Source organism: Symsagittifera roscoffensis, chromosome 8, assembly GCF_963678635.1.
Source record: "Symsagittifera roscoffensis chromosome 8, txSymRosc1.1, whole genome shotgun sequence".
Taxonomy (NCBI): Eukaryota; Metazoa; Xenacoelomorpha; order Acoela; family Convolutidae; genus Symsagittifera; species Symsagittifera roscoffensis.
In genome coordinates, this window is record NC_087069.1 from 51,224,152 (window position 1) to 51,250,475 (window position 26,324).

The 26,324-nt window shown below is 36.0% G+C and overlaps 1 protein-coding gene across 1 annotated transcript; it reads left to right on the top strand.

The window, feature by feature from the left end:
* Positions 1-1,691: 1,691 nt before the first annotated feature.
* On the top strand, positions 1,692-26,324 carry LOC134852844 (glycylpeptide N-tetradecanoyltransferase 2-like). The gene is made up of 9 exons (XM_063868677.1): positions 1,692-1,845; positions 2,234-2,324; positions 3,572-3,699; positions 4,878-4,998; positions 22,420-22,599; positions 23,970-24,195; positions 24,595-24,808; positions 25,251-25,382; positions 25,929-26,324. The coding sequence occupies exons 1-9, from the start codon at positions 1,789-1,791 to the stop codon at positions 26,175-26,177; spliced, it is 1,398 nt and encodes a 465-aa protein (XP_063724747.1). The 5' UTR covers positions 1,692-1,788; the 3' UTR covers positions 26,178-26,324.

The window sequence follows — 26,324 nt, forward strand, 5'->3', positions numbered from 1 at the left end:
GAGTGCTTAGCTACCATTCCCCATTGGAATCAGTTAATCCAGAATTCCCACATCATAGGCGGTTCCTTAAATTTCGCTGGCCAGAATCCCGTGATACCCAGTGGATTCTTTCCCCACCTGAGACTGCTGGCTGCGCCATGTTGAGAATGAGAAAACGTCAGTCGTTCAATCGTAAATTCCAATACAAAGTTAGTCAACTTAATCTTACAAAGTTAGCATAGAGAGTGGTTGTAAACAGTATCCAAGGGTGACATACTGTTCCAAGGACAAACAACTGCTAATAAATTACTCTAGCATCATGAGTGAACAGTTGATTGACAGCTTGCAATGTGAACTAAATAACACTATACAACACATGAAATAACCCTGATTCATCGCTGAAAATTTTTATAAAACATGAGCATCGGTGAGCCAGCGATAGCTATCTATGGCAGGCCAACCCGGGCAAGCAACGGGCTTCAAGGAGTACCTTAATTATTGCATGAATTAACAGCATACTTAATTCGGTTTAGTCAAATTTAAAGTTCAACTGCAATATTATTTAGTATCATCCTCCCAAGGCATGCTGCCATACAGTATCAATTCTAGAGATGGGGGAGTACCCTAAAACGTTCAAAAGAATTCCAATTTTACTGTTAAAATAACAAGAATTGTCTTACCCGGGTCCGATAATTTCTCTTCAAATTTTTTTGATTGGTTTAGATTTTTTCCGCATTCGTTGATTTTTGTTCTATAGGATTAGATCTCATCTAGATTTGATGATGATATTTAAAGAAGTTTTTTGTCCCATGTAACTCTATTTAGAGGTGGAATATAGTTAATTAATTTGATTAATAAGCTTTTCAACCTGTGAATTTCAGTGGTCGGATTATGTTGAAACAATGGCGCTATTTTATTATGATTAAGCTTCAGTCTCTTTTTTTTTTATTAGAAATGAGTTTAATTTGTACAAAGTTTAAATATAGCTTGACTGTGATTACAGCATGAAATAAACAATGTTATTTCAAACCTGTTGTTTTTGTCTCGCCGGAAACATGACATAAGTTGAAGTGAGTCTATCTAGCTCATCATAGAGATTAAGGTACCCATTTTATTACCCAGACCCCCCCCCCAGCACACACGCACCCTCATTGGACGCTCATAAAATGGAATCAAGAAGACACATTTCAATTTTCTACATCACTTTCAACTAGGTTTTTGATTGATTAGTCAAAAGTTTAATAAAGGCGAACTAATATTGTAATATTCTCATCCTAAAACATGCTTAGAGACATAAACAGTTTTAGGTTGGGGTGAGGGAAGCGTTAACTTCCCCATTCAAGGACTAACTTAACGGACCCATTTAAGGACTATATAAAGACACCAGTTTTTAGTCGATATACTAATTATGAGGCTATTTTTAGTGATAATTTTCCCAAAAATTTGCTCAAAAATAGCTTTTTTGGAATGTTTTCTACAATTTTTTTTTGTGTTTTTGGGGCTTTAGAAAATGAATCTGACCGCCCTGCCGCCAACCACAGGTAGCCATTTGCTTGGTCTCAGAAAAATGTTGCTACAAAAAGGGTTTGCTTTTTATCCAGTGAATAGTTTGCATTGTGGAGTTGATATAAAAAGTAGAACAGATTTATATATAAAAAAATGAAAATATTTTATAAGAGAATATCGAAAGTTAATTGAACAAGCTGTTATTTTTCAGATTGTGCAATGTTTTTGTCATCTTGATAACTGCTTTGAGGCTGTCGGCTGGTGCTAGCTTGAAAGGAACAATTGTCTTTAGTTTGTTCAGCCATGGAAGAGAAACCCAACGTGGAACTTGTGAACGGAGATGGTGCGATAGAGGAGAAGGTTCGAACCCCGACGGGAGCATTTTTAGTTTATAGTTTTTTGTGATTGAGTGCAATTTTATCTAACAAGTGAAATTAAAAAAAAAACACTAGTTACTTCAAATTATCGTCGTTTAATAGGAAGATTAATTGGCTAGCAAATTGTTTTGCAATTTAACTTAGCTTTTGGCTTAAAGAAAAGAATTGGCTATAATTTTTTTTGTCGAAAGACTTATGATTCATTAGAAGAAACAAGAGTGTTTTTAATCTGACAAAATGTGACAAAATGCAAAAAAAAAAATTGTCGTTTTAAAACGCTTACTAAACTTATTTTGTGAAGTTATACTTGGAAACGAAGTATATTATTTATATTATTGATAATGATTTATTATAAACGGAGTTTCTTGCAGGTGTGCGAGGTTAGAAGGATGGAGGCTCAGGAAATCAAACCGGCCGAGATGATCAAAATGGATTCGGGGCCTCCCTCTTGCAATAACCCAGGCAATGAGATGTACATCTAAGATTGTTAAAGAAAAAGATCGAATTCTTTCATACTTAGTCAGTAGAAAATCCAAAAATTCAAATTTTTTCGGATTGTGCGGATGTGTCAAAAGGTGAAACGAAATTATCAGATAAAGTTATCAGATACTTATTTATCAGATTATCAGAAATTATCAGATAGTTAAACAAAAAAAACCCAAAGCTTCAAAATTTATTCAGGTCGTGTGGATGTGTTAAAACGTGAAATGAAATTATCAGATAGAGTTGTTAATGGATTTTGAAGGTTTGATTTATTCGGATTGTACGGATGTGTCAAAAGGTGAAACGAAATTATCAGATAAAGTTATCAGATACTTATTTATCAGATTATCAGAAATTATCAGATAGTTAAACAAAAAAAAACCCAAAGCTTCAAAATTTATTCAGGTCGTGTGGATGTGTTAAAACGTGAAATGAAATTATCAGATAGAGTTGTTAATGGATTTTGAAGGTTTGATTATGATTGATGGTAGATTTGGCCGAGCCATTAGATGGCAAAGCGATTCATGGGTTTTTTATGACTGTTTATCCGTTATGGGAAGGACCAACATACTATCTATTCAGCTCATCACGGAGAACGGCTGTTGTGTCCCTGTTTTAAGGACTAGTTTTGTTTGTTTTTTTAAATGAAATTTCTAGTTTCTGAGTTGTTCGCCAAGCTCGGTAAAAGAATTGTTTTTGCATCAAGGGTCTAGATATTCCAAGAACCGATCACTTCTTGAAGGCGGAAATGGCCTATTGATACCAAACAAGTGATTTTTCTGGGCGTTTATATTTATGTATTTTGAAATCGAATGATAAGTTACAATATTGTTCACCTGAAAAAAAAACATTATTTATTAATATCAAGTTGTGGAGTGAAACAGAAATTTTAAATATCTGTTTTGTTCGCGGTTTATTATTTTTAATACTTAAATTTTTAATTTAAATTTTTTACTACTTTCGAATTAAATTCACGAATACTTTGAATGTAAAAGATAGTGATGCATTGAAAATTCATTTCGTGTTTTTTTTTAGGTTGAAAATTTTGGCCTCCAATCCGCTATATAAAACTTTTTCGGGTGTAAAAACGTAACAGCGCTCAATTTTGGTGATCTCATGAACGCTTTGTTTAATATGTCTATTTGCTAGGGTTTGAGTTTCGTGCATCATATAAAAAAAACTTCATCTGAAGTGTACATCTTAATGTGTCTTTTTGGAACTGACAGGCGGCGAGTGTTGTACTCGGAAGCTGAAGTTGATGCAGATAGCAGACAAGGGCAATGATAAGGTCAAATCAGAGGAGGACGCCAAGAATAAAAACTACGCTTTCTGGAGCACACAGCCTGTGCCACAGGTGAGCTAGTGGGTATTTCTTGTGCCTTCCTCTCAAATTAATATTAAAAAAGGACTAAATTAACAATCTCCCTCTTAATTAGTTACGGGGGGCGGGGGGTTGTTAGAATATTCGATTGATCTATTAAAGGGGGAGGTTGTTCGCATGTACCGAAAGAGGTTATGCCCAAAATAAATTTAAATGAATCAATTTTTTTTTAATGAAAAAGAAATATTAAATAATGCTTTCCACACTTTAAATCAAACAGGCATCATCCTTCGAATGAACAATTTGTTCAAATTCTTTTTCAATTTCAACGAATCAGAATCAAACCAGTTTTTTTCTGTTTTCAAAGCTTAAACTTTTTTTTATGAATGTGTAAAAAAGCCCGAGCCAGCCTACTGCGAAAAGAAGACATTTTGCTGTTTTTTTTTCGAATAAACTACGCCATTGTCTATCAAATTAGCAGTTTTCTTTTTCGAAATTGAAGCTTCAATGCAATACTTATGGTATTTTGAGAAAAAATTGTTCAGGTAATAAACTAATTACTACTTTAAATTTGGTTAATTGAATTTCTATCATTTCTTTCCGGGAATTAATCAAAACTTTGGAAATTCAAAAAAATTTAAATTGAGATTTGTCCTAAAAAAAGGAACAATATACTAGCTATATATCTCTACAGAGAACCGCTCTTGTGCCACTTTTTAAAGAACTACATTTTTCTACAAGTTATTATTCTGAGCTAGGTAGTGTTGCCGCACCCTCAAGCAATAAACGAGGATCATAGTAGGCCTCGAACCACCGGTCTTTTGATCTTGAGGCGGATATATAGCCTTTTCACCGCCACTCCCTAAAGGAGTTTTATATTAAAAAAATAATTTTTCTGAGTTATTTGAAATGAATTTGACAAAAGTGTAGATTTTTTAATAGTAATAATTTTGGTCAATTTTTGATGTCGTTTAAGACCATTTATCCACGGGGGAAAGAACCAACACAAGAGCTGTACAGCTCAACACGGCGAACCGCTGTTGTGCCCCTGTTTAAGAACTACATGCAATTTTTTTTTGTTATTTTTCTGGGCTGGGTAATGTTGCCTCACCCTCAAAGCAACGAGCACGGATCATGGTGGGCCTGGAACATCCGACCTTTCGATTGAGAGGCGGAGACGTAACCACTTCACCACCGCTCCAACCGTTTAGATTGGTGCTAGTATAGACCTGGCGGATATTGGGCCGATTGAGGCGGACAAGACCCAAGAGGAGATCAGAGCGGAGCCATACTCGTTGCCCAATGGATTTTACTGGGACACTCTCGATTTAGGTAAGTTACAACTGAGCGCTTTTTGTCATCGACTCTGTTGTTTCTCCGGACAATACTTGCCTTCCATTTTGTAAAAAGCTGCTTAGTTTGTTGAACAGTGGCGGGTCCAGAATTTCTTAAATAATCTTGAAAGTTTCAAACAGTCTGACTTATAATTGAATATTTATTCGGGATACTGTTTGGTTTTCTTTTGTCTGTGCATAAATAAATAGAATTTTTGCCCTTTTATAGAACTTGATTAAAGCATCTTTATTTGGAAATATATCTAGTATTTCAGCTCGACCAGTTTTTGACAAGTACTCCAACCAGTTTTTCTTCATATCGAGAATGTTTTACGAAGTTTTTGTTGTGTATGGAATCCAAGCACTGAACGGCACATTTCAAGTTGCTGGCTTTTCTGGATTGAGAAAAAAGTAAAATAGCAAATGGCGCAAAATTCATGAACGAATCTTCTTTACATATACGTGCTATTTTCAGCAGAATAAAAATTTCGCCTATTGAGACAGTTTTTTTCTTTTTATCAGTCAGTTTTTTTTTCGTTCTGGATTATTTTTTATCAAAAATTATAACTTATGAATGTTTCTTCAGAAATTCGTAGATTTTTAACTCTTAACTCTGTCAAATTTTTAGTCTGTCTATTTAATTTGAATCACAATCATTCCGAGAAAAAATGCACAGGAGACAAATGAATGTTAAGTAAGCATTGGAACAAACATATGAAGCTGACAGTACTGAGGAGACCCGAGTTTCAAAGGAAAAAATAAACAATTTTTTAGATCTAGATTTAAGACTTTTCAATTTTTTTCTTTTGTTTCATTTTCTGTCCGTTAATTTGCCATGCTATGTTTGAGTGATTTTGGCTTGGTTGCGGAGCTATGCTCCTCATCTGTGTTGCAATTTCAATGTCAGGTTCTGCTTGTTTGTCGTGGAGATTTGGCGCGAGTCTGGCACTACGAATAGCGGTGAATCGAAACTTTTTTGCTTTCTGAAAATTAAGGTCGTGAAAAATGTTTGACAGCCTACCATTGTTCCGACCATTGAAAGTGGGTAAAAGCTTTGTATTCGCGTGTGTTTAGTTTTTTTGATTTCCAGGCAAAATCAGGTACCACAAAAATTCATCGAACTGGGCAAAAATTCATTAATTTACTGTGACTGTCGCATTTGATTAATTTCTATATTTTCGTCAAATCATTTCAGCTCACGACGCTTAGAAAACAACACTAATATAAAAAACCATGGAAAAGATTTTTTTGTGTGTTTTTAAGAATATGGTTGTAACATCATGTGCTACTTGCACAGCAACCGACTATCCTTGTATCTTTTTTTCATTTTTTTTGCTTAATTGCCCGAGACATTGGTCATTCAACCAAGTTTTACTAGCCAATCGAAAATCTTGTTGATGAAATCATATTATGGTGTAGGAAATTGAGTTCCAGGGCTTTTTTGATTTTTTTTTGGAGTTTTCCAAGATTTAGGATTTTTGAACAATTTTGTCCGACTTTTTTTTTCTGTCCATTATCCGCGGTCAGAAAAAGAAGAGAACAATGAGACAGTTTTTTTCTTTTTATCAGTCAGTTTTTTTTTCGTTCTGGATTATTTTTTATCAAAAATTATAACTTATGAATGTTTCTTCATCTATTATTAAATAGATGAATGATGCAAAATGGTTTATTTTGTGGGGGCCAGCTCCCTGAATTATCTGAAGTCATCACTGGGGCACAGAGAACGCTTACGATTTGCAAGACAATCCACAGCCATCTCCGGGCTTTTATTGAACCCTTATTCAAAGAATCCTCTGAAGATAGTGCAAAATCTAGTAAAAAGACAGGGTGTGCTCCGACTTCGATCAAATCTTGTCATCTGGCATGACACAATAAACAAAACACCGAAGTAACTACAACCCATTAACGAACAAATTCCAACCCCTCGCCCCATCTCAACTAGTCGAAGAGCTTAGGCATCTAAACAACACCCACAAGATAGAGGCCATCGTCTACACTCGCAGAGAAGGTACACGCGATATTTACGAAGAGCTCAACTCCAGCGGAATCTTGGTAATTGACGCCATTAGAGATCTCATATCCAGTAGAAAACGCAAGGATATCCAGCTTAAGTACGAAATCGCAAAAGTCCATCCCGACATTGTCATTGAAAAGCGGCTCGTTAATACAATAATCCGAAACAAATCAGACCTTACTGGACCCAAGAAAAGCAGGAAGAAGAGACTGAGCTACAAGAACAACAAGAAGTCAAGAATCGAAAGCGACCAGAGCACAAAAGAAAGCAATAAGAAGCTGAGCAAGAAACAAAAGGACAGGCTCAAGAAGCGTATCGCCCTTGGACTCCAAAAATAAATAAGACTCTCCTCGCCTTTAATTACATTCTTGTTGAGTACTTGTGATTCTAACCGCCCCAGTGCATCCATAGGAATTAAGTTTCCTAGGAAGCGCGGGAAAGTCAGAGCATAAGTAGATATATACCCAACCGAGCTGAACTAATCCCAGTACATCTATAGGAATTCAGTTTTCTTAAGAAGTGCGGGTAATTTCAACTTCGGTTTGTCAATTCCAACCTGTGTTCCAACTATCTCAGTGCATTCTTGGGAATTAAGTTTCTTGGAAAGCGCGAAATAGTATGAGCTCACGTTTTGCAAACAAGGCCTTTACCCCTAGTGCATCGTAGGAATTAAGTTTCTTACGAAGCGCAGGAGATAAGGGTCTTTTTTCTATTCCTTTTCTATTCCTACACATTCCACTTCCCCAATACATTCCACAATGGCGCCATCAAAACCGAAAAACTGCTGCAAAACATGCACAAATCCCATAACGGCACGGGAAGCCGTGTTTCTATGTGTCTCATGCGGAGACTCAATGCACTTGACCCCTAAGTGCACCGAAATGAGTGAACGAGCAATCTTCGGGATAAGTGAGGTCAGCCAAAACCTCCTACTTATCTGCAACGCGTGTGTCCGCCTAAACCATAGGGACCGCATGCTGGACAAACTTGCATCCACCAGAGAAAACAACGACATAAAGCCAATAGTGGAGAGCGTTGAAGAAGTCAAAAATCAGCTCCAATCCCTGACAAGTAACATCGGTAACGTCGAAGGTATAAAGGACCAGATAACTTCCCTGAGAACCGAGATGGCTCCACGACCTGACAGTGAACTCACCACCAGCAGAACAACAAAAACATCAGAACCAAAAACCCAGAAGAAAAAAGAAAACTACGACGGATTACGGGTGCGAGGCATTGCAGAATCGAAGGCCAAATCGCCAAGAGAACGGTACGAACACGACGTGAAGGAAGTTAAAAGTATTCTGGAATTCCTAAAAATCGACTGTCCGATCGATGATGTAAGGCGATTGGGAAACTACGATGGCAAAAAAGACAGAACACTCATAATCAAAACAACCAGCGAACACCATCGACGGCTGATACTGCTGTCGCTATACAAATTAAAAACTTACTCTAAACAGGTATATATGAGCAAGGAACTATCCCCTGAAGACCAAAAAATTGAAAACGATGCTTTGAAACTACGCCGAAAGATGATCGAAAACGAATACGACAAAAAACGTCTACGAATCAGAAACCTCAAGCTTCAACAAAACACAAACGAAACTGACGACAAGAATCTAGACAACTGGGAAAATATTCCGCCAGAACCAGAACAATGACTACATACTAAAAGTTCGCTCAGTATTCTAAATTTCAATGTCAGGAGCCTGCTAGACATTAGTAGACGCATGACATTGGCAAATGCAGTTCTTACAAACGACTACGACATCATCTGTCTAACTGAAACATGGCTCACAACTGCAGTACCAGAAGAGGCCCTCTTTCTATCAAACTACACAATACACAGAACAGATCGACACAATACGGGTCAGAACACTAAGCACGGCGGAGTCCTCATTGCAGTGAAAGGTTTAACTCATAGCAGAATAGAACTCAAAACCGAACTAGAATGTGCTGCCATCGAAATCAAATCTCGTCAGAAGCAGATAGTAATCTGCTGCTTCTACAATCCCCCCAAAAACAGCCCGTATAGAGCATCTCCCGACAACATAAAAGACGTCTTAAAACAGCTTCATGATTCGCTTAGTGACAACTCATCGCAACTCATCCTAACCGGAGATATAAATCTTGCAGAAGCAAACTGGGACAGCCTAAACTCAAACGACGAATACGAAGCCAACATACTGGACACTCTAGAAAAGTACGATCTACATCAGCTAATCACGTGCCACGAAGACAGGAGCCTCGATGTATTCCTTGCCACTGACCCGACTCTTGTGCTAAGTTCGGCTATCGACTCAGCACTAGAAGCACAATACTCATCAAACGGAAAAAAGTGTTCCGATCATCACGCATACAAAACTTATTTGTCCCTACCAACTTCGAGCAAAATAACAACCCCAGCTATTAAACGCGCATACCAGAAAACCGACTGGGATGATTTCAACAAACAAATCGTCAGCCAGCCATTTACACCATACTGCTACAGCAACATTGACTTCCTACTGTTACAGTGGTACAAATGGCTCGAGAACATCATCGACGAAAAAATACCCCGAGTCACCAAACACAGGGCAGAAATTCCACCCTGGATTAGATCATCCACCTCACATCAAATGAAGATAGTCGCGACAATGAAGCGTAAATACGCAAAAGCAAACTCACTCTCGCTACTCCTGAAAATCAAAAAAGCTGAAAAAAGCCTGAAAGAAGAAATCAAAATGGATCAAGCCATATTCGAAGCTAAAGTATTCAAGAGCCGCCGCATGTCTGATCTTCAGAAATACTTGAAATCGATACACAAAAAGCATCCCCTACCAGACGAATAGTTCCTTAATCAATCACCGGACACAACTGAAACAGCAGTAAACAATGAACAAAAATGTTCTCTGTTTAACAAATTTTTCACCCACGTTTTCAGCAAACAAGGTGAACTAACCGGCAAACAAACTTACATAAAATCAGAAACAAACCACCTGAAACTATCCGAGGAAGAAATAACCAGATGCCTCCAATCACTGAAAACAAAAAAAGCATGCGGTCCGGACAACATTGGAAACATTATCCTGAAACACGCGACATCACTCGCAAAATCTCTAAAGCTCATTTTTCAAACCTGCATTAATAAAGGATCATTTCCACGCCGATGGAAAACCAGTGAAATAACACCAGTCTTTAAAGAAAACAACAAGGCAGACATATCGCAATACAGACCCATCAGTCTTTTGGCAAATGTATCAAAGGTATTTGAAAAAATACTCTTCGACCGATTATATCCAACAATCGAAACTAAACTACACCCAGCACAGTTCGGTTTCAGAAAAAAACAGACCAGCGATCATATAACTTCTGTTGTTTCTGAACGAAATTTATCTGGAAAACGACATCAAAGAAAACGCTGAACTATGGGTCCTATACGTAGACTTCAGTAAAGCCTTTGACAAGGTCCCACATCAACCACTGATATCCAAAATTGCAGAAATGGGAATTGGCGGGAAAATCCTTGAAATACTAGCCAGCTACCTAACAGCACGAAAACAATGTGTTAAAATTGATAGAAGCAAATCTCCAGTCACGCCAGTAACAAGTGGAGTACCACAGGGTTCAATACTAGGTCCGCTCATGTTCCTGATATACGTTAACGATCTTCCAGAATCAGTCAAACCGAGCACTTCTTTTGGCTACGCCGACGACTTTAAAGTAATTGCAAAGAACTACGAAGAAGCAATTGTCCTCGGAACGGAAATTGAAGAGTGGAGTCTCAAAAACCAAATGGTACTAAATATGGGAAAAATTAAGACACTACGCATTAAAGGAAATACAGAGCCTTTGAATTCAAAAGGCGTGAAACTAGGCACTGTCAACTCCCAGAAAGACCTAGGAGTGATAATGACAAAAAACATCTCGTGGAACGAAAACATTAAACGTAGGACCGGTAAAGCATGGCGAGCCTTCTTCAACCTCAAACGTAACATCTCATGCTATGCAAATCTCGAAACAAAATTGAACGCCTATGTAGGTTACGTCGTCCCTGTCATTTCCTATGCATCGCAGGTATGGTAACCATCAAAAACCGAAATGCGGGAAATCGAAAGAGTTCAACAAAAAGCTACTACATGGATACTTAACTACTCCATCAGATACAAAGAGAGACTACGTACCCTGAAGATCTTACCACTCTCAATGTACATCGAACTCCATGATATACTGTTTCTTCAATCAGTCATGGACGGTAAATACAGCGTCAGTGAAGATTCAATTCCAATATCACTGAGAGAAAGCACCACGAGACAATGCAGCGAATTCGAGCTCAACAAAAACCGCATCAGCAAAACAGACGAAAATTTCTGGACGAGAGCCCCGAAACTTTTCAATATACTCCACAAACAGTTTCGCGACAACCCGACGAAAAAACAACTGACAGAAAGTTACTTCAACTACTTTGAAAACAGTTACAATCAGCTAGACACATGCACCTGGCGTGTACTGTGTTCCTGTGGATCGTGTAACCCCTACCAAAAACTCATGCCAGCTGAAAACTGAAGGGTTGACACCCCTGGGCCAATGAGCCCTAAAGCCTCTACTACTACTACTACTACTACTACTACTACTACTAATGATAGAAGAAATCTAGAAAACTCAAACGCTTACTTCTGGCTTCCACTTTTGATTCATTCTCCTGTTGTTCGTTTGTCAATTGTTATTTTATGAATTAAGAGTAAATATAGAATTCGCAGCTCTTATATTCAATTTTCAACGCCTAAGCACCACTGGCATATGTTTTTGTATCGGAATTGATGCGACCTACGCTTGATTGACTTTTTTTGTTGCGGATTTAAGCTGTTTTATCGGCACAATCTTTTTCTCTCCTATGATTTTTTTTGCACAATGCATCAGAATTTTTTTTGTCTCGGTCTTGCTCAGCAGAATGTTTTTTTTTGCTCAGCTGCGGAGATCATAGTGAGCGGTGGAATAGTAAAATTACTTTTTTTGATTGTTTTGTTTTTCTAGGGCTTCCTTTTGTCGCTCCTGTTGATATTTAGGGTGTTGTACTTTTTTCTATTAAACTCGAAAAAGGCCTTCGTGGAACATAGTATAGAAGCTGCTGCCTTCACCTCTTTTAAAATATTCACGATTACATTTTACCTGAAATTGGAAATACTACGAAGTTTGGTTTTATTTCTTTGGTTTAAATTATAACCCATCGATGTAAATTTTTTTTGATCGACCACAGTTTATTTTCAAAATTTTTTCCATGCCAAATCAGATTCCACAATTAAACGCCAGATGGGGTCAAGTTATGGGGACTATATATCAAATAGTTTCTGAAGGTAGGGCTTTCCAAAGAAGAAAATTTCAAAAAATCTTGGAAATAGCAACTCGAGAAAAAAGTTGAAACTGAAATTAATTGAAGCCAGAATTCGTTGTATCTCTCTCTTCCCTCCACGCACTAAATAAACCCACGAAAATTTGAAAAAGTATATATATTTTTTAAAGTTTTGGTGGTCGAACCTTCTGTGCTACAGGCAGATAAATCGATATTTCTCGTTTCCATTTGTATTTAATTGTCTCGAGTTGTTCGATGGTAGTAATAAGTTATTCCCATTATCAGACTGGCTACATACAACACCATAAAGACTCGGTCTACAACTCGAGCTACTGTCTGCCAATTGCCCTCATCTCCTGCTCGCGTTTCTGGTTCTGCTTCCAAAAGATCTCGATTATCGAGGTCCTTTCGGGACATAGGTTTCTCGTCCATCGTTTTCTGTTCTTGCATACAGCTCGGGTTCTCGCCTTCGTTGTTATCCGAACGTTTGTCGTTGCGTGTTTGTAATTTGTCATTTTGATTTTTCTCATCGGGTGTCACTTTGTTTTCCGTGGGAACTCGCGCAAGCCACAGAAAGGTCATGAATTTGGAAGAGAGGATTGTTTGTAGGATCTTAGGAATCTTATCGCTTGGGGAACGATAGTAGGTTGCGGTGACGATAATCGTGTTCATAACAGACAGAGAGACGAGAATGATCAGGAATTGAACAAGAGATCCCAGAATTGGGAAGTCGTCGCTAGAAAACAATGGGACGAATAGTTTTTGAGCATCCAGCGAACTTGGTAATAATTAACAATAATCTGAAAGTTGTTTGTCGGAGATATGAATGTATGTACTTTTATAACTTAAAAATTGTTAATATATAATTTTGTAGGAAATTGGTATTTAAAGTATTCATAAAAGAAGCAATGGGCATAGATCATGCTGGGTCTCGAACCCCCGACCTTTCGACTTTGAGTCGAAACTGAGCCTTTTAACCACCGCTTCACTTGATTCTAGTTTGCTTTGTTCTAATTGGCCGCGCTTACCTATTGCTAGCAGGCAGCATTTCAGACAACACCAACAGTTCTAATGCCTGAGAAAGAAGCAAGGTCATACTTAGAGATACTTTCTCTCCACTTTCGACTGGGACAAGCATGGTTAGAGTCGAAATAGCCGCCAGTAGAAGTGAAGGGACTATTATAACAGTGACGTAGAAATTAGGGTGTCTTTTGAAGTGGAATTCGTATATGAACATATCGTAGTCCAACATTCCGGTTAGTTCCATGAATGTCCGGTTGGATTTGTAGACGTGGACGGGATCGAGTAGTTGCCATTGGCTATTTTCCTTCAAGGCGTGTAATGGTAGTTTCGAAGGATCGAAGGCTGGCTGAGTATAATTAAACGGATCATTGGCACCTAATTAAACTTGATTGACTTCTAATTTCGAAAGTGGAATTTAATGTTCAGATTTCCCAGCAAAATCAAAAATTTTACCTTTTGATCCAGTTCTCTCAAATTGGGTTAATATTATCAAAAACGCAAATATCATAAGTTGTTCATGATTTTCATTTTTAAATGCATATATTTTTTCTTAAAATTAGAATGTTGAAGTATTTTCAAAAATTTATTTGTGTTACCTTCTTTTCCAACTGCCAGTTGGCTTTTTTTGTGATCCAGCCCTCTCAACTTTGCGTATTTGATAAGTTTGATAAAATTTTCAGATTTTCTGATTTTTTTTGCTAGCAGTTGTTTAAATTTTCTGCATTCATTTATATAAAGTTTATTTTTTTTTGCATTTGAAATGTAAATTTTCTGCATTCATTTTTATAATTTTTTTTTGCATTTGATTTTTTTTCATTTTGATCTTAGCTAATGGCAAACGACGGATAGGGTCTTCTCGTATTACCTATTTTTCTTGAAGGACTTGGAGGTTGTGTGGTTGCAAGTTTCAAACAAACTTTTAAGCATAGTACATCTAGGAATTTTTGGATCTCGATTTGTTTTTACACTAGGATCTGCTTAGTGTATTGTCACGAACATCCTTTTTTCTTACCTAACTCGCGAATAAAAGTGTTCATTAAAAGTTTTCGCTTATTTGGAAGTTTCCCTTTAGCATTGGAAATTGCAAAGCATCTGTTCTCTGCTTTATGTGTGGCTAGTGTTAAGTACCAATTAAACTTCAGTAGCTGTGTGGATAGTGCGTGAGACTCTTAATATCTTGGTCGTTGGTTCGAATCTCCGATTTTTTTTTTTAATTCGAGGCTTGTTTCCAATTTTTCTTTTTGCACTTTATAGAGCTGCTTTTTGTCGTGTTTCTGATCATTCTGAAAATTTTTCTGATCATTCCATCCATTCGTTATGTGAAAGAAATGAATGGCGTTTGTGTAGCCTGAATCCTTTTGATAAAATAGGTAAATGATTTCTGTAGCAATTACTAGGATATTTTGTGTAGTTTTTCAGCCTTAGATTTCTTCAACAGAATTTTTTCGTATTTTATAATTAATATTTTGCTCTAGGTTTTGAGTTCGCTTAAAGCGCCGCTTCTGTTTTGATTTTTTTTTAAATCAAAGGGTCTGATTATTTAGTGCTACTTGCACAACACTCGGCTCTCGTTTATTTTCTTTTCGATCCGTTTCTTTTTACATAAAACGGGTCCATGTCAATTCTGTACATGTACTTCGTGTTCGCCCACTGCCCGACCGAGAAGTTGCAGATCTGAAAAAAAACGACTACATTTTTTTGCTGCTTCATAACTTGAGCACATTATGCGTTGAAGTAGTTTTTTCTCCACAACCATATGAGTAAAAGCAAATTTCGAGCGTCATCAAATGTAACTCTATTCTTTTGTAATTGAAACTTGAGAATAGAATTATTAGGCTCAAGGTACGATCAGCACCTTCTGAGAAATCACTCGAACACAAGTGATGATAAGTTTTATTTAAAATAATTGAATAATTTTAAGTTGAATAATTTCTCAAATTTAGTTAATTTTATCAAAAACGTTTCAATCTTAAATTGTAATAAAAATTCAAAGCTTTTAGGCCTTTGTTTAATTTGAATTTTTTGTTTAATTTGAAAGTTGTTTTTAAAAAAAACCGATCAGCTTTGTTTCTGTTATCTTGCTCTCAGTGACACTTTTTCAACTGTCTGTTCCCTATGTTTTAGAATTTTTTGGTTTTTTTCAAGAAAAGTCTTAAAATTTGTTCAGGCTCAAATTTACTTTTTCTCGATTTGACGTTTGATTTTTTTTCTTAGTTCACTTAATTTCTTTTGTTAAAAGGTAGGGAAAACTACTCTATCCAACAGCGAAATTTTAAAAGTTCCGAAAAACGTGATCGACTTCAAGTTTCCGAAGTGGAATTCAATTTTCAGATTTCCCAGCGGAATAAAAATTTTCCCTAATAATCCAGGTTTCTCAAATTGGGTTAACGTTATCAAAAAAGTGCTAGTCATTATTTTTCTGGAAATTCAAAGGTCTTTAAGGCTATCTATTTTTTTACTTTGAAGTTCCGAAATTGACGTTTTTTTTTTAAAAAAAATCAGGTGTTTTTTCTGTTTACTTACGTTCATTGACTTTTTTCCAACTGTCTGTTGGCTGTGTTTTAAATTTCCAATCAGTTTCAAAGTTCGCAAAAACTTCTAAAATCAGAGATGGTAGGGTCCTCAGTATTTTCATAGTCATAAATGACCATCACTGAGAGTTAGTTTCACCAAGATGCACTGTTCTTAGAGGGTAACAAGTTGCCTAGCTACCCACCTTACGAATCCGAGCTTTTTAAAATCACCGGGTATGAACCCTTCCTAAGATTACATCATAGGATCCACAGTGCTAAAAGCATTGTGGCTGTTACCATTCATGGCAACTTCGGGAAAGCCCATTTTCCACAAATGGCTTTCTCAACATCAGGGGATCTGTAGAACACAGTCCCCCGTTTCTGGTCTCTACTAACACCGAAAGTTGTACCAAAAGTCGACTCTATCCGAGGACATGCAAGACAACTAATGGTAATTGGTCTGGTGGCTTTCAAGGCCGGATCTAGCCGGGGCATGCGCAACACAAAAATGTCGAGTGACCCCTAAGGCTTGCGTTTGCCGAAGCAAGGCTCCCCAATGTTCGCACTTATGTCTTTGAGCACTGGGCAATGCGGTGTGTGACGTTTGCAGAAATGGCCTCGTTTGATAAACCGTCGGTGACATATTGGAAGCACGTGATCCAATACATCGCGCAGGTAATAGGAAGTACAAATACCTGCCCAAAAGCTCAGACCAAATCCCCAGGATACACCGGGGTAGATCCGATTACTGCGAACCCCACCGCAAAGGACTACACCACTCGCAGATTTTTAAAATCAGAGATGGTTGGGTGAATAATTTTACACTGTATATTAATTTGCATTCCTGTATCGACAACTTGGTAATAAGCGACCAAGTATGCATAAACGAGATTTTTTTGGTATTTTTTGAAATTTTTCAAAAATTTGCATGCAGTATCTCGAATTTTTCGTGACAAATGAATACGAGTTAAAAATATCTTCCTTTCAAAAGCCCGAATATTGCAAGACAGTGATAATTCACAATACTTGTGTAGTGTAGTTACACTTCTTGTAACTTGCCTGTGTATCGAATGGGAAGTACTTGACTTTCATTTGACACATGAGAGTAATGCTGGCTGTAGTTGTAATTGGGATCACTAGTCCTGTAGCGTGGATCATCATACGCCTAATAGGATCATCATACGCCTTACAAGGTTTTGTAATCATACGCCTAATAGGACATACACCTGTTAAATTTATATGAAAATGGAATAAAAATACTATTGTCACATATGAATAGATTCCGTAAATGATGCAGACATAATTTGATTGATTTTGTTAACTTAATCATTAAGTCATTTGTTTTTGTCGATGAAAGTAGCGAAGAAACTTATCTAGGTCGTTTTGATTAAAAGTCAATGAAAGTAGTTCATTCTCTTTTATGTCGTGATGAGTTTTAGGAAAAGTTAATATGAACTTAATTTAAGAATTCAACAGGAATGCAAATTTCACTATCAGGCAAGGAAAAAACGTGATCGACTTCTACTTTCGAAAGTGGATTTTAATTTTCAGACTTCAAGTCAAATAAAAGTTTTACTTACTGATCCAGTTTTCTCAAATAGGGTTAATTTAATCAAAAAAGTGTCAATCATAAATTGTTCTAGAAACTCAAAGAGCCTTAAGGACATATATTTTCGAAATTCAAAAAGTGAAATTTGTTGAACAAACAAGGCAGTTTTTTCTGTTTATTTGCATTCCTTCACGCTTTTCAACTGTCTGATGTCCATGTTTTTTTGTTTTTTTTTTTCAGGTCGAAATTTGTTCCCGCCAAGTTTGATCTTTTGCGTTTTGGCTTTTGATTGCTTGTTAAGTTAAATTCAGTTCACTTGCTTAGAGGAATGCAGATTAGGCTCTCGTGTTCCGAAAGCGGAAATGCCGCAAACAATCTTGAGCGACTATTGTTCTCGAAAGTGGATATTAATTTTTAGATTTCCGATCGGAACAAAATTATTTCCTATTGACTCAGTTTTCTGAATTTGGCGTAGTTTCATCACAAAAAATTTGAGTCATAAATATTTCCGGAAGCTCTACGAGATTCAAGGCCATACTTGTTCCTTGAAATTCGAAATTTGAAGTTTCTTCAAATCACAAGTCAGTTTACTTCTGTTTCTTAAGTTCATTGACACAACTTTTGAATTGGCTGTTGGCTTTGTTTGCCTTTTTGTTGCATGCAAGGAAATAGTTTGAAAAGTGAACGTTTCCTTTTTTGAGATTTTCTGTTTTGGGTGGTATTTTTTTTCAGTTTTTGTTATCCTATTGTTTTTTGAATTTTCATTGACAAAGTGAGGACATCTTTTTATGTAGTTTTATTAAAAGAATCGAAGATATGTTTTTCTTCGAGTTTCGAAAATGAAAAATCATGAGAGGTTGTCATTTAAAATTTCTGATTCCTTGCGTACATTGACTCTTCTTGGTTGCTGTTTATTTCATGAGTCATGTTTTCGTAATTTGGTGCATTTGCGAAGCATCAACTGTTGTTTTTTTTATCAAGTTCAGTTTTGGACGTTTTTTGGGTTTTTGAAAGTTTAATATATTAAAGCAGAATAATATATTGGTTGTTTTGGTAAATATTAAGCGTAAATAGTTCAACATCAAATTTTCATTCAAAGCAGGTAAGGAATCGTTGGTTAGTTATGTATGTTTGCAGCTTTCGTTTGTTTTCACGCCGAATTAGTTCTTATATTCAAAAGTTTTCGAGTGAAAAATAACGAAGTGATTTTCCTTTATATAGGAATGGGTGATTTGTTTTCAGGAAAATGTTTCGATTTTTGTTCACGCTCAATTTTGTTTCTTCTCGCTTTGACTTATCATATTCCTTTATTTTAGGAAGACAAGCTCCACTAGCGTATAGAAGAAGTAAAACAGCCATGAAAAACGTGAATGGACTTCTAAATGGCACATAAATGGGCTGTAATTTTTTGAATTACCAGCAAATAAAAAAATACCTTTTGATCTAGTTTTTCTGTAAATAGGATAACTTTACGAAACAAGTGCCAATCATAAACTCTTTAATTCTTTTTCTTTTCGATTTGATTGTTCATTTGCACTTTGCCGACTGTCTGTTGGCTATGTTTTTCTTAAAAACGCTTCCAATTTTTTCACAAATGATTATCTTTTCAAGGGCATTCTAGGATGTAATGAAGTAAATAGTGTGATTGCTGAATTTTGCTCAATTTTTTTGGTCGAATAACCAGCTTTACCAAGCTCTCCTAGAAGAAACTACATGAGCTAAGTATAAGTCAACGAATGGAAAAAAAGAAACAAAAATGTTTTGGTCAAAAACAACGTGTTTATTAAAGTGAGTTTGTTCGGGATGGCTCACTCATAGAGTAATTTCAGATAAGGTACACCGTCTGTTCGTCACGCTATCTTTATTTTCGGTCGGATAGATTCGTGCAACTTTTTAGTCTAATACCGATCTTAATCGTACTCTTATATCTCCTAATCTGAATAGATCTGGAGTATACTGGTATTTGCGATGTTAGATATCAAGAACTGTTCTAGAGAAGAGCAACTGTTTTCTAAGTTATATTTATTCTGTTCTGTTGCTGAAACTATGAATAGTTTCAGCCTTGCAAATTATTATAAGTGGTAGTTATGGATCATGATTGGTTAGTTGGAAATACTTTATACAGATAGTTTTATCAATAATATAATTGGATATAAATACTAGTTTTAAACTGGTTCCAAAAGTGTAAGGCAAAATTTGCCTACGTGTATGGGTCAGCTTGCCAAAAAATTGATTTCCACGTAGTATGAAAGCGGGAAAAAGACCATGATTTGATATGTGAAAATAAATTTTTAAGAAAGCTTGCATTTTTTTTTCAGTTATGGGAGAGGAAATAAATGCTATAAGACAGTATAAGAATAGTGATGTCTAGTCCATACCTTCGACTGTGCTAGGATCCCATGCTAGCTGAGGCACAAAATACGACATATATGTCCACACGTTTAAACTCACAGTTCCCGCTTTCTGGTCTATGTCCATGACTTGGTAAACATCCAGAAAGAAAAAGACAGTGTTGTCAACCATATCTGAATGCGGGCTGTGTTTGGTAGTGTTGCCTAGTAACAGGTCCAGAAACTGTTTTCGGATATTTTTTTACTATTACCCCTTTTGCCTTAAAAAAATGAGTCATTCAGAACCTAAAAATCATAATAAATTGTTTTCAGGCTAATATACCAGTGGTTATAAACCGCATTTAGAACCATTGACTTTTTGGCGCGTTTTCAGATTTCTATATGCACCAATAGTTCTGCGTCCTTGGGTTTCTTGACCCGTTTTCAACTGTCTCTTGGCTCAGTTAAAATTCGGTGGCAAGAAATGGCGTTTAGTAATTTATGAATAGTTTCGATTGAATTTGTAACTTATATGCACCCATATAAACACTAATTCTAAAGTTGTGCATATGCGAGTTTCGTACCCAGTACTTGCCCCTTTTTTATGAGGGGAGGGGCAAATAGTTAAAAAGATCCCTCTTTTTCTTCTTCGACTGTCCTGAAGCCGTTCACGTGTACACCCAGAAAGAAATAAAGGAGAAAATATTTGCGATTAAAGGGAACCATCGTCTCACAATCGACCAAATCAAAAAATTTGATATATGTTTGAACAGCTGTATAATTTTCTAAGCAATTTCCTGAAATAATTGGTAGTGGAATTTAAATGATAAGTAATTTTATGTCAGCCGTAGACACTTTTTTGAATAGTTGGTTTATATAGCTGCTCCGTGAGATAATAATTTGATGGAATTTTGATTGCTTTATTTAGTTATTGAACCATTCTGGTTTGCAATAGAAAATAGCGAAGTTGTTATTCTTAATGTTTTTGAGGAATTTTATATTGGTTTTTGAAACATTGATTTTTAGAGTATCTAAGAAAGATTTTCATTGTTGTTTTTTCTTAAAATCAGGTGGGATTTCTCGCGTTGTTCAGTAACTGTATCTAGAAAAATAGTTTTTGTTTGAGTGAGAAAGTTTTCTGGAACGAAAAGTTCTTGTTCAAAAGAAAAATTAGAGAAACAAGTTAACGAATCCAAAAGATAATTTATGTTTTTTTTTTCAAATTGCTCGTGCGTGATGCATGAATGTTTCGGTATGATTGGAAGATTGGGTAATAGCCAGTATTTAAAAATTTTGAGCATAAAGACAGAGATTTGAATATCAAAAAACAATTTTATTCAAAGCGCAACGTCGACTGTTTGTCTTGTTGTTGGTTTTTGAGTTTCAGCGGTAGGCCAGTTGATAATTAACAACAGCTCTTAGATATTCAATTGAAAATATAAAACTTGATTCAAGTATGCTTATCATTCGTTTTTTATGTATTTCCTGATGTCACTGGACAAAACCGGGTAGATGAATCGCGGAAACTGATTGTTTTTTTTTGTTCTTTTTTAAATTTAACTAAAACGAAATTAAAAAGAAAGCCCATAGCTGTTTGCCTTGAGTAGCACAGGAAAAAGTACAACAATAAAAAAAAAATAATTCGAAACATACATTTATTTTTAAAGAGTAATGAACATAGTGAGTACTCTAATATAGGTCTTGGTGATATTTTTGTTTTATTTTTTTTTCTTTCAGGAAAAAAAATCTTAAAATTTGTTTACGCTCAGTTTTAATTTTTCGCGGTTCGACTTTTGATTCCTTTTTAAGTTCACTTCATTTCCTTGTTAAAAGGAAGACAAACCCCTCTATCGAACAAAAAACCTGATCGAATTCAGTTATGAAAGTGGATATTAATTTTCAGATTTCCCAGCGGATTGAAAAAGTTTATCAATTTTCTCAAATTGGGTTAATTTAATCAAGTGTCAATCTTAAATTGTTCTGGCATTTCAAAGAGTTTTAAGAGCATCAAATTTTTGCTATAAAAATTAAAATTAAATTTTTTTTTTCTAAAAAAAATTTTTTTTTTTTTTTCAATTTTCTTGTGCTTATTATTCTTATCCAAGTGTCAGTTGGCTTTGTTTTATTTTTTTTGATGGATATCCTTTGATCGGTTTTGAATAACTTGGTTTTTTTTTTCTACTAAAAGGCAGCTAGGTTTAATTATGAAAACAACAAGGTCTAAAAGTAATGATTATCGGCTAAAACGGCGCTACTTTTGTAGCGGAATTAATTTTTGAGGCAATGATTGTGCTTTTTTAAGAATCGATGCACGTAGTTCAGGCTCTTATATAGGTCGTGATGATTTTTTTCGTTATAAAGAAATTAAACATTCATCCAGTTGTCTCAAATTGGGGGCATTACAACTACTTTTTAGTTTTTTGTTTCCTTGCGTTATGGACTTTTTTTCCAACCGTATGTTGGCTTCGTTTAAGTTTTATGACAGGTTAGTTTGCCAGTTCCTATCTGAAAACGCTTTAAAGGATTCATTGCTTATTTAATAAAAATGTTTCATTGCTTTTTGTTCTAGGCTTTTTGTTCTAATTTTGTGAATTATTGTATTTTTCATTTTTTACTGCTTGTTTTACTGCTGGTAAAAATGTTTTTTTTTTATTCTAGGAAACAGTGCAATTCTGGAGGAGGTGTACAAACTGCTGACTGAGAACTACGTGGAGGATGACGACAACATGTTCAGATTCAACTACTCCCCCCACTTCCTCCTCTGGGCTCTGCAGCCCCCCGAGTTTGTGCCAGACTGGCATGTGGGAGTGCGGACAGCCAGCAACAACAAACTAGTCGGTAATGAATGTTGGCTGCATTAGTTATATATGTACATGTGTATTCTCAGTTCTTAGTTTTGGAAATGTTCAACATAACTCAGATCGGCTATGATTGATTGTTTGAAAATAATAAAAAGAGCAACTCAGGTTTTTTCCAGTTGGTCAAGTTTGTTGACAATTGTTGGGCTAATTTGAGTAGAAAAACTGAAAAATGTGATGTAATGTGTCTGTTCAGTGTTTTTTTAAATATTTTTTCATTGACTAATTGCATATGACGTCTTCCGATGCTCAAAAAGTTTAACTGTTATAGAAAAAGAAAAATTAAATTAAAATAAAATTTATGCATTCAATCTACTTTTAACTCAAAATTGTATATTATGATTACAATAGCTTGCAAGTACAGTTTAAGTTTTTACTCAAGGAGGATATCGTAAGGCATTGAGCCAATCAAATTCTGTTTGTAGTTACGGTTTGAAAATGTAGATCCTTTTTTCAGCGTGAAAAGAAGCAAAATTGAGTTTTTGACCCTAGATGTCGAATTATGAAATGAAATTTGAGGTCATTTGCTCCATTTAACAATCCAATGTTTTCAAATAAATAGTCACTTGTGATTTTTTGGGTTAAATACATCATTTCTTGGATGCATTTTCACTGGAAGTTCAGACAACATATCCCAGACTAGACAAAACATCCAAAAAAAGGATTAAGCAGATAATTATTAATGAGCAGATTAAACGTTTGAAATTGAAATGAAAAGTTAGCGTTTTTAAGTCTGTCGTTTTTTTTCTGAAATCTTAAAAATTGAGTGTGATATGGCAAAAGTACGGAGGCTCTTCTATTATAGCTTAGCAATTTATACAATTAACTGTATGGCTTTGGGGTGTATTTTTGCTATGCTCTTATGGGTATCTATAATCCGAAAGATGCAGGTTTCATAGCCGGAGCCAAAATTAGCTTTTTAACTATTTTGGTCTATTCTGTTTTTTTTGCAACTAACTATAAATTCGTTCAGATTGCTTAATCGAAGTCGATATTGCCAGCAATGGAGTATTAATTGTAATATGTAACTTCATTTATAGATTTCATATCAGATTAAATTAACCTAAAGCAACCCTTTGAACCGATTAAGCCTTTCCAGCTCACCGATATTGCCAACAACTGTTATTAATTATCATAAGTAGCAGAAAAGTTGAAACAGACAACTTGCCAAAAGAGCAATTCGCCATTTTTGAGGAATTTTTGCATGCAAATTTGACTTTTTGGTGACTTTGAGACACTGTTCATTATTTTTTTTTGTGATTTGGTTTTTCACGTCCTCAAAAGAGTGATAAATACAAATGGCGTCAAAATGAGCAGTTTTAGCTTAATTAATTAACTATAATTTTTCAGGTTTCATATCTGGAGTGCCTGCCACAATGCAAGTGCACTCTAAAGTACAGAAGATGGCGGAAATCAACTTCCTCTGTGTGCACAAGAAGCTCCGTGCGAAGAGAGTCACTCCAGTGCTGATCCGTGAAGTGACGAGGAGAGTGAACAGGAAGGGTATATTCCAGGCAGTGTACACTGCCGGTGTGTTTCTACCCACTCCCTTCGCAACTGGAAGATATTATCACAGGTAGCCGACAACAAGAGATGTTTTTATTGTCCCTACCATGGAAAATGGGGAGGAAATTTTGTCTTTGGTTGTGTTTTAGCTTTTCTTTGTTTCGTTCTTTTTGCCTTATGACGTCAGAATTTTAATATAATGTTAGAAGTTTTTATGGAAAAGGTCATAAAAAATGGAGGGCTTAAAATGCTAATTTTTTTTCGATGGGGGATTTGTCAACCAATCATAGCTCACTATTGAACAATTCAAAAGGAATAAGCGATGAATTTAGACAGTTTTTTCAACAGTTAAATTGTTCCTGTCGTTCGATTGGTTGAGAATTATCGCGCATTCGTTCCTTATTTCGTATGAATGAGAATAGTATAAAAGTGTACTCCGATTTGTATGAATGAGTCTATTTTTTTTAAGATCTCTCAACCCGAAGAAGCTAGTGGAAACGGGCTTCAGCGGCCTGAGGAAAAACCAGACGCTACAGCGCATGCAGAAACTGTACAAATTACCGTCTGAAGTGAAGACGAAACGCCTTCGCAAACTGGAGCAGAAAGACTTGAAAAGTGTGACTAGTTTGGTCAATAATTATTTGGGTCAGTTTGCAGTGTCGCCTGTGTTTTCGGAAGAGGAGGTAAATTATAACAGTGAATTCAATCAGTCTACATTTTTTTCAGTTATAGTCGTTAATTTAAAGAGATATTTTTGTTTGTTGTGACCTTCATTCCATGTTTGTTCATTCCATTTTTACTGAGTTGTTTACCAAAGAAGTGAATGATTTTGAATGAAACTGCTGACATAATTTAACAACCATTGAGAATTTGTTAATTTTTTTGCGACAATGTTGAAATACTGATGAGCAATCACTTGAAAGGATGGATGATTTGGAATTAAAATTCTGAAGAGTTATCTTGGATACTTGATCAAGTTTTCGAGGTCAATTAAGTTTCACAGATGCCGAGAAACCCATTAATTTTCAAATTAAAAAAACTAAAAAAAGGTGTTAAAAAACTATAATAATTGTAAAGCTAAGTAGTGGTTTGTTCCTTTTTTGAGCTATATTTTCTGTCTCTTAGATCAAACATTGGTTTTCTCCGCGTGAAGATGTGCTGTACTGTTACGTGGTAGAGGATAGCAAAGGGAATCTGACAGATCTGATCAGCTTCTACAATCTGCCCTCCCAAGTCATGAACAACCCAAAGTACAAGGTACGCCCATAATAAGACACGACACCTCGCAATAAATTATAACTAGCGTGAAATAAATAGCGTGAGGGAGCACATATAAACTTTACTAGTGTGTTACTCGCAAAGTTAAAACCACAACAGTCATCTTTTGAGCAAAATGAATTTTAGTTCAAAATGTTAGCAACTGAATGAATCCCATTTGGTGTAGAAAGAAAAATTTGGCAGAAGTAAGTTGGGTGAGGGGTGGAGGGGGGAGGGGGTGGGGGTGGTGTACAAATTCGGGTCAATATGGCTAAATCTGCTAAAGAGGGTTGTAAAGGTCGGGAAATTTAAATCCATTTGGTTCGAATCCCGCTTCGGTCACAGATGGAGGGGTCACAGTGTCATCCGCCTCCTCATGGTGGGACCGGTTGCGGCAAAATGGATGATTTCTATCTCCCCCACACGGAAAAAAAGGCCCAAAGTTGAATGGTGGGAGCTGGCGCGGAGGCTAATAAAAAATAAAATAAGTATTGCAAATCTTGAGTTATAAAGATTGCGTAATATTATTTCGGAGTTTTTTCTCAGGAAATCAAAGCTGCCTATTCCTTTTACAACGTGCACACTGAAACGCCACTAACTCAAATCATGCAAGATGCTCTCATCCTAGCCAAGCAAGACTCCTTCGACGTGTTCAACTGTCTCAACATCATGACTAATGCCTCATTCGTGGAAGAGTTGAAGTTCGGAATTGGAGATGGAAATCTGCATTATTACTTTTATAACTTCAAGTGTCCTAAAGTTAATCACGAACAAGTCGGTTTAGTGTTGCAATAGAAAAAGGAAGAGAATCGACTGCTCCAGAAGAAAAATGTGAAAGAGAATTTAAAACGATAGTGTTGAGAAAAATTACTAGTTTCTTCGAGATTTCTTGGACACTCTTAATACTAAAGGGGAAGTAAATATGAACTGCTGTTTTTGGGA